General features: G+C 39.1%; 1 protein-coding gene across 4 annotated transcripts in view; it reads right to left on the reverse strand.

Moving 5' to 3' along the window:
• Positions 1–935: 935 nt before the first annotated feature.
• LOC113012583 (tumor necrosis factor alpha-induced protein 2-like) overlaps positions 936–9,087 on the reverse strand; it is a 61,283-nt gene continuing 53,131 nt past the window's right edge. For 3 of the 4 annotated variants that reach the window (XM_080294060.1, XM_080294059.1, XM_080294057.1), the window contains 9 exons: positions 8,945–9,056; positions 8,609–8,731; positions 7,599–7,693; positions 7,391–7,483; positions 7,165–7,288; positions 6,943–7,062; positions 6,672–6,827; positions 5,751–5,872; positions 936–3,863 (listed from right to left, as the gene is read on the reverse strand). In XM_080294060.1, coding sequence (XP_080150186.1) covers positions 3,674–3,863; positions 5,751–5,872; positions 6,672–6,827; positions 6,943–7,062; positions 7,165–7,288; positions 7,391–7,483; positions 7,599–7,693; positions 8,609–8,731; positions 8,945–9,056 — 1,135 coding nt within the window. In that variant the 3' untranslated portion in view covers positions 936–3,673. The remainder of the gene's footprint in view (positions 3,864–5,750; positions 5,873–6,671; positions 6,828–6,942; positions 7,063–7,164; positions 7,289–7,390; positions 7,484–7,598; positions 7,694–8,608; positions 8,732–8,944; positions 9,057–9,087) is intronic. The other variant, XM_080294058.1, reaches the window with a different exon arrangement.

The following is a 9,087-nucleotide window of genomic DNA, read 5'->3' on the forward strand; positions in this document are numbered from 1 at the left end:
CCTGTTTCTTTCTCTCCCTCTGTGTCCTCCTCTCTCAGACCTTGTGCGGTCACCCAAAAGTTAAAAGTAACAGTGAAACAGAATTTACAAACTAATAAAAGGCACAAATTGATCCATACCAATTTCTAGCAGTATTCAAACTGAATACAGGCTGCTGCTGGATGTCGACAGGTAGCATCCTTTTAACTTACTGTCACCTGGAACTGGAGCTGTGCTGTTAATAAACACTGAAACCCAATTTAAACAGAATAGGAATAGAAATCTTTAACAAACTGAATCAATAAAGTAGCTCTTTTTCTGGCAACTGGCGATATGCCAGCCAACTATTACTATAGTTACTTTTAGGGGTGCTGTGATTAAATTTAAGGATGTTTTTTTTTAATGGGACCACTAAAAAGGGTCTGAGCTCACCTATGGCTGTGTTGCATTGGCTGCTTAAGAATGATATACAACAAGAGGTATCATAACAGATAGAAAAACTCCTGCAACAGATGAGTTGTACTTTTTCCCTCTGTATTACCTTCTTAAAGATGTAAAGAAGGAAAAGTGCCTGTACAATATTTAACATTAGGAGAAGTTAGAGAAAATATCTGACTCAGGCTGGTTACCACTTATATACTGGGGAGGCAGGTAAATGTAAACAAGTTGTAATAAAACCAAATCCGACATGATATCAGGACATTTATGTCCACTAGAGGGGGCTGTGTGCTGTATTTGTTTCAGCCCAAACACTGCCGGTGCAGTGGTTGAGTGTTTGTCCATACCTATTTGAGTAAAAAAAAAAGTTGAATATTTGAGCTTTATATATTTTTTTCCAAGGGCTGTTTTAATGCACATCATTACAGATATTCGATTCAGGAAAAGAAGACATTTGAAATCGAAATAAGTGACTAAGTGTGAGTGGAGTAGGGTTAAAAAAACAGTGAATCAATTGCTTAGTGGATATAGTGGCCTTTTATTGGTATTACCATATATGCATTTCAGTAAAGCAATGTTTAAATCTTCTTAGCTACAATCACAAAAACTGGGAAAAAAAACCAGGTTAAGCCACTTATACTAAATACAAAAGAAATAAATAATAACAATAATACACATTAAAATATTTTTACCTGAGAAATTAATTGACTTTGACGGCTATATGTCTGGTTTCCTTGAGATTGACATGTCACTGAAATATGTGAAATATGTCATTTTTCTTTTTCTGATGTCAAACAATAGTGTGTAAAACATCACAGCACAAAGGAAATATTTTTAAACAGTGTGTTTTGTTACTTTACTGTCAACACAATATTACCATTTATCGTCTGGTACATATACAAGAATAAAGAATTATTCAGTACTAACTTGCACAAACCAAGAAACATAAGTTGCAGAAATTCTGACTTCTTTCAGTGGTTGTGTATTTATTATTTTTTTTAAAAAGCATTACCTTATGTTGTAGTATTTTATTCTATTCTATTCTGTTCTATTCTTACAAAACTACTGGATAATATCAAAATGAAAACTTCACTATTTACCCAAAGGTTACATGTGAAACAATGTTCCAGCGCTTCAGAGTATTGGTTTCTGTGGTTTCAGCAGTATCTAACACAGTAATAGGAAAATAGGAAACACTGAGCTGGCCCTGCACTTCCAGTAGATTTATTATTATCTAGGGTCATAAATGTCGCTGTAAAGTACATGTGTCTGAGTCCACCATGGCATAAAAACAACAGTACTTGTTGTTGTATTATGATGAACGAATGTTTTAAATTTAAGCTAACTCAGTTTGTGTTTAGTCAATTAATTTGTATTTTTTATCCAAAGAAAGAACTTGCAAATATCGCTAAATGTTGCATAAGACTGTAAATGTCTTCTTTCATGCTTAAATGCAAATTAAAGTGTAACACCATGCTTATGCTCTGTTTGACTCTTTGTAAAATTACAAAATGATTTGATTGAAAATAAATTACATATGAAGATGGTTAAGTTCAATCAAATTTACACTGTTTGTTTAAATGCAGGCTACCTGTACTATACAGTTGATTATAAAGTATTTTCATGATTAGGTGAGGTCAGTTCCATGATTTTTCCATGACAGTTTAAGCAGACAAAAGATCTGGAGTTTATATTATTTCACTGGAATGTAGTCATGAGGTCTAAAGAGATGTTAATGCCAGTGAAAGAGGGTGTGATTAGACCCAAAAATCAAAATAAACCCATCTGAGACAGGAAAAACTTGACTAGAAACGGCCGAATCAACAATCTGATTTATTCATAAGAAGAATGAATGCTCCAACCAGCTCAGCAACACTGAAAGGTCCAAAAGACCAAAGAAGAACACTAAAGTGGATGATAACAGTAAATATACCCTGTAAATATACAGGGTTTAAAACAAGGTGCAAACATGAGGTTAAACTGAAGAACAAGAAGGTCAGATTAGATTTGCCAGAAAACATCTAAAAGACCTCGCACAGGTTTTGAAAAGCCATCTTTGAAAAGTTGAAACCAAGATTAACTTGTAACTTAAGAAACATGGGAAGAGAAAGTCAAGAGAAGAAGAGAAACAGCTTGTGATCCATTTCACTACCACATTATCTGTGAAACATGGTGGAGACAATGGGCCTCATGTACTAATACATAAACAAGTCCACACGAAAAATTACTGTTAGATTTGTGAAACGTTGCGTGCCAGACTATTCTGATGTCACCAATGCGCATATGCTAGTAAATCAAAAGCATTTGGAACCAACATGCACATTTCCTCACCCCCATTTCTCTATGTACAAAACTATGTTTACCTCCAAGTGAAGCAGAGCACATGGTGATGATGTTTTAAGAGAGAAGCCTGCAGCTCTAAGACAAGAATTTAGGAGAAAGTTTGACTGTAGAAAATGGAATAAGTGTCTGAGGTCCAAGGAGGAAGTGTTTCCACATAAGTGATGGTCATCCAAAAATGAAAAATGACTAAATGAAAAAAAAAAAACTTAGGCTGATACTTGCTGTGTCAAACACTAACAGACAACAAGAAAAATGACATGGAGAATTGTCCATGGCATTCACTTGAACATCTTTACAGACAGACTGAAAACACTAGAATTCACGCCATCTAATCTATCACACAATATAATTCAATTCAATTCAATTGTATTTATATAGCGCCAAATCACAACAAAAGTCGCCTCAAGGCGCTTCATAGATAATACACTCTGCTACCCAACTCTCAGTCAGTGATATTCTGAAAAGCAAATGAACAGCTCATCACTTCAACTTTGGAGAAAAACTAAATATTTTTACCCTGCGCAAAAATCAAATGCAAAATTACCGTCACATTTGTGAAACGTGCATGCCAGCCTTTTTTGTTGTCACCACGGTGCATATATTAGTCAATCAAAAGCATTCAGAACTAACATTCATATTTCCTCTGCCCCATTTATCTCTGTATGAAACTATGTTTACCTCCAAGTGAAGCAGACCACATGGTGACGATGTTTTAAGAGAGAGTCACAATACAACACAAAATGCAAAAATGCAGAGAGGAAAGACTGTCTTCTGCAATCTGGTCACATGAGGACACACACAGTGGGATGTTTGTTATTAGCATAGTACATGTAACATTACAATCAGGCTTGTCCATGACAGCCACTTTGTACATCTTTACAGACAGACTGAAAGCACTAGAATTCAACTCATCTTATCCACAGCATGATGAGATACATAAAGGATATGAACGGCTCATCACTTCAACTTTGGAGAAAAACGTCTGGGTTTCAGCATTAGTATGGCTTTCTTTCAGTATGTCCAGCACTGTGGTTTTGATAGTTTTCTTGTCGGCTTTGGAGAGGTTTGCTTTGAGTTTGAGCAGAGCCGAGACATGTTTTTCACTGTTGGGGACACAAAGAAGAAAGGGTTAAAAAAAGTGTATCATGTATTTCATGATTATGTTTATGATGCTTGCCTGGGGACTCTGTTGTCCTACTGGGAGACTTCAATGCTCATGTGGGCAATGAAAATGAGACCTGGAGGGGCGTGATTGGGAGGAATGGCGGTACCTTTGGATTGGCATACTGGGATGGTGGTTCCCATCTTTAAGAAAGGGGACCGGAGGGTGTGTTCCAACTACAGGGGGATCACACTCCTCAGCCTCCCTGGATGGTAGGGTGCTGGAAAGGAGAGTCCGTCCATTCGTCAAACATCAGATACAGGAGGAACAATGCGGTTTCCGTCCTGATCGTGGAATACAGGACCAGCTCTTTATCCTCTTAATGATACTTAAGGGTGAATGGGAGTTTGCACAACCAGTCTACATGTATTTTGTGGACTTGGAGAAAGCATTCGACCGTGTCCCTCAGAGTGTCCTGTGGGAGGTACTCCAGGAGTATAGGGTGTTTGGCCCATTGCTACGGGCCATTCGATCCTTATACAACCGTGGCAAGAGCTTGGTCCGCAATGCCGGCAATAAATCGGACTAGTTGTCGGTGGGTGATGGGCTCTGCCAGGGCTGCCCTTTGTCAATGATTCTGTTCATAATTTTTATGGACAGAATTTCTAAGCATAGCCAAGTGGCGGAAGGATTTCACCTGGGTTGTCTCAAAATCTCATCTCTGCTTTTCGCAGATGATGTGGTTCTGTTGGCTTTATCAGGTAATGCCCTCTCACTGGAACAGTTCGCAGCCGAGTGCAAAGCAGTGGGAATGAGAATCAGCACTTCCAAATCTGAGGTCAGCCGGAAAAGGGGGGAGTGTCCACTCCACGTCCGGTACAAGTTCCTGCCCCAAGTAGAAGAGTTTAAGTATCTCGAGGTCTTGAGATACTGGGAATGGAGAAGGGAGTGGGAGATCAACAGATGGATTAGTTCTGCGGCTGCATTGATGCAGACACTGCACTGGTCTGTCGCGGTGCAGAGAGCTGAGTGTAAAAGGGAAGCTCTCAATTTAACGGTTGATCTACAACCCCACCTTCACCTATGGTCCCGAGTTGTGGGTAGTGACTGAAAGAACGAGACCACGGATACAAGTGGAGGACATGAACTTCCTCCGAAGGGTGGCTGGCCTCTCCCTTACAGATAGGGTGAGAGGTTCGGCCGCTGCTCCTCCATATTGAAAGGAGCCAGTTGAGGCGGTTCTGGGCATCTCCTGGGTGAGGTGTTCCAGACACGTCTTTTTCTGTGTGTAACCAGTTTCCTGCCTCTGACACACATTCTTCCTAATAGCTGTCAGTAACACATCACCACACCTATTTAAACTTCTGAAAAAAGTGAAGGTGGAAAATGTGTCAGTTTCTGTTTTAAATACAACAGTAATTGGAACTCGTATTGGTGACACTGATATGTGCCTAGATGTACATGAATTCCAGGTTTCCACTAGTTTTACCAAATAACTCCCCATGAAATCATACACTTCTGTGGTGCTGATGCTTTCAGACACACAGACAGTCTATATGTGAGTGCTATCAACAGCAGTGTTTATGTCCCCTGATTCCCTTTTTCCTTTTCCTTTAAGGTTAGAAATAAGAGGTCTATACAGTTGGGTTTCCGGTGCCACATTTGGAAGAAAATCTTTCTTTTCACTCTAATTAACAGCATTGACTTCATCTGCACACAATGCTCTCTCATGCCAGCATATTTTAATTTCAATGAATGCTAAGAAGAAACATCTGAAACCAACTGAGATGTTTGGCTCAGTCTACTCGCTGTTCCTCCTCACCTATCGATAAAAAGTGCAGTTGTTTTTGTATAAAGTAAATAATGTCTGAGTCAATTCAAAAGTTACCTGAGGTCGGGATAAGCAGATCCCAGTGAAACGATTTGCATCTGTATGGCAGGAATATCTTGGAGTTTTAGCACTTCTGCAATCTTGGTCAGGATTTCCTTTAACCAGTCTTGTTTGGATCCCTGTGAAGACAAATCAGTGACGTCAGTTTAGTCTGCAAGTTTCCCCAAACTGTAATCAACATAACTGGAGTTATTACACTGGGGTTTCCCAAGATCGATGATGTATTTGATACGTTCTTTCAGTTTCATGAATAATGTCTTTATTTATGCACCATGTAGTCATCAACCAATGGTCAGATCTTTGAAACATTTGTAACTACAGTCCAGTTGTCCTTAAATGGTTTTTTTCCCTTCATTTCTACCATGTTTTAGTCCATGTAAAATGTTTGTATAAAGTATTAATTTATTAGCTACAGATAAAAATCTGTAATTTAAAAATCTTTATGACAAGGGCACTCATCATCTAACTTATATATTGACTGTTGGTCCGTCATTTTCTATGAGTCAATACCTTTGTTCTTAACCCTCTCAGGCTCAAATTAAACTTTTTGTTGCTAATGCACAACCAAGTCCTGCAGTGGTACTTCTGAGTAAAAAAAACTCATAAAATATGTATGTGGGGTAATCAGGTTGTTAGTTTTTAACTGTTGCAAATCAGCAACGCCTGCCTCAAGAGGGTTAAGGAATGAGTCAGGTTTTCCATTCCATTTCTTCTATATCCTTGGAGGCTGACATTTTAGCCAACTCCTCTGACTTCCTTTTTGAACTTTATAGAACTTTTAGTCAAAACTTACAAACCAAATGAATGTGAAATGCAGCTGATTCTTATTCTTATGTTTTCCAGAGCTCAGCAGAAATCTGATCACTTTTGGGTTTTATTCATGTCTCAGCTAAAAAGTGCAGTGAAGGTGAGTCTCACCATTCTGGCAAACAGCTCGTGCAGTCTCTCTGCATTTTCTTGCACAGTCTCGTAAGCCTTCAGCTGACGATCCTTGTCCTTCAGTTTGACCTCTCCTTTCAGGAGCCTCTGGACATATTCCACTGTCACTTCCTGGTGAAGCTGACCAATCAGCTCCTGAATTTAGCCCAAGTATATAAGTAGTCAGAGCACATCATAATCCTTTTACTTAAACATTAGCAATGAAGGCAATAATGGCCATTCAATCCAAAACAAAGTTTCCTCCTTTTACCTGGTAAGAGGACTGACTGGAACCCTGAAGTTCCTGAAGCTCGTCTTCAGTGCTGTTCAGCAGCTTCTCAAACGTGTTCTTCTTCAGCCAGTCACTGGTTCCCACCTTCTGGTAGTGTGGCTGTGTGAGGAACAAATAACACAGTTTTTTAAAATCTTTGATTAAAACATGTTAGGATTTAATCCTGAGGATTATTGATATCTGCAGTTGTAAAGAACTTACTTTGAGGATCTTGTGCACAGGGGTTAATAAATAAGTGTGGGCAGATTGTTTCATCTCAGTCAGGACCTGCAAACAGTTTTCCCGCACATTCTCTGGGAACAGATCGTGCTTCTCAAAGAAGTCCCTTTAGACAGACCACACAGGACACATTAGCTCACAGTGAAGTATTCTCCTTTTATGATGAAGTTAAAATCTGAATTTCCATCTAACTGGATCAGAAACATACCTGAACTGTTCGACACAGCTGAGGTTTGCCTTTATGAAAGCTTTGCTGTGCGGTTTGTTCTGCCTTATGATGTCTTCATGAAACTCTTTATACCTGCAGAAGATTAAGAACAGCTTTCACTTTTATTATCTTGTTATTACCAAACGTAAAACTAAAATGTATTTTCAAATTTAAATATTTAAAAGACAGCCTTGTGAAGCCTTGTTACCTCTGCATGAAGTCTGTCAGGTTGGATGTTATTTCCTGGGCCTTGTGTCGGTCTCTTACAGTTATATGTGCTGATGTCACCATGCCGTTGATCAACTGAAGACAAATGTATTGACAAATCAGTGGCAGTTTTAAGTTCTCAAAGCACTTTACACAGCAATGCACTTCCATCATTTTCAGATCCAGTTAAACACCAGGAACCAAACCCAGTGCTTTACAATGTTAGTGACAAACCCAAGTGATTAAACTACAGAACCATGGGAGGGTTTGAAACTGTGACTCTGATCTGACAGTAAATACGTTTCTATAAATGACCCAAACAAAAATAATTGTCTTCCTTGTTTGTTAATCTTTTTCTCAAAGTTTCTCAGTCTTTTTCAGTTTGGTTAATATGTGCAGCAGGCTGGAAAATATTTGTCTGCACTTCTTTGGAAAGTTCTAAAGTGGATAACAGAGTAAATGTCATTTTGCACATTTTGTTCTCCTATAATCAAAACAATGCTATGTCATTACTTCACCACAACAATTTTATTGCACAGTTCTGATATAGCAATGTATTCAAAGCCTCTCACAATGGTCAATGTGGCGGTGGTGAGGTCCCTGGCTCAACTGCAGGGGAGGAGTGGAGCAGTGAGCTCAAGGGTGATGGAGGGACCCCTCTTGAGGTGTCAGGGATTTAACTAATGAGGTTTCTCTCTTTGTAAATAATGAAGCCAGAGACCTAAGATGAGACGTGTGTGAGCTGGAGACCAGCAGGAAAACAGGTGGAGTGGGTGCCGTACCTGTCAACAAGCAAATGATTTGCAATAAACACTCCTCAACATGATGCAGTGTGTCAGGTGAGTCACTACAGTCAACAATTACAAGTCAACAAACGCATGACTCACTATAAGAATCCTTGAAGTTGACCACCACAAGTGACACCTTTCACTTTATATTAACACCTTTTTATAAAAGCATCAATTTCAGCCTCTTTTATATCAAGTTGTAGCAACTCTACGGCAACTGTACCTGGATGACATCATAGGCCACAGGACTGGCGTTGCAACCATCATCTCTTGTCGGCTCCTTTCCTTGATCCCACTCTTTCTTTGCTTCATCCAATACTCGGCCAATATAAATCATCAGGTCGCTCTAAACACACAACAACACACAGCTGCCAGTTTTAAACCGCTTTCATGTGTAAAGATTTAATTACTGACAGTAATAATTACATCTACAATATTATGTCTAAAAAATATCCGTTAAAACCAACAACTCTTTGATGCTGCATTTACACATCTCACTTTAAGCCCTGCAATGACCATACTGATTAACTGGATACACGCCTCAGATACACTGTGTTACCTGTTGTTTGCTGAGGTACTGCTCCTCCAGAGGTTTCAGTAACTCGTCAGGAAGCAGGTTTCCCAGCGCTTCAGTATTGATATTACTGGCCAGCTCAGGTTTTTCAAGGATTCTGGTACACAGAGCAGATAACACATGAGTTT

This window comes from Astatotilapia calliptera, chromosome 19 (genome assembly GCF_964374335.1).
Source record: "Astatotilapia calliptera chromosome 19, fAstCal68.1, whole genome shotgun sequence".
In the NCBI taxonomy this organism is placed as follows: Eukaryota; Metazoa; Chordata; class Actinopteri; order Cichliformes; family Cichlidae; genus Astatotilapia; species Astatotilapia calliptera.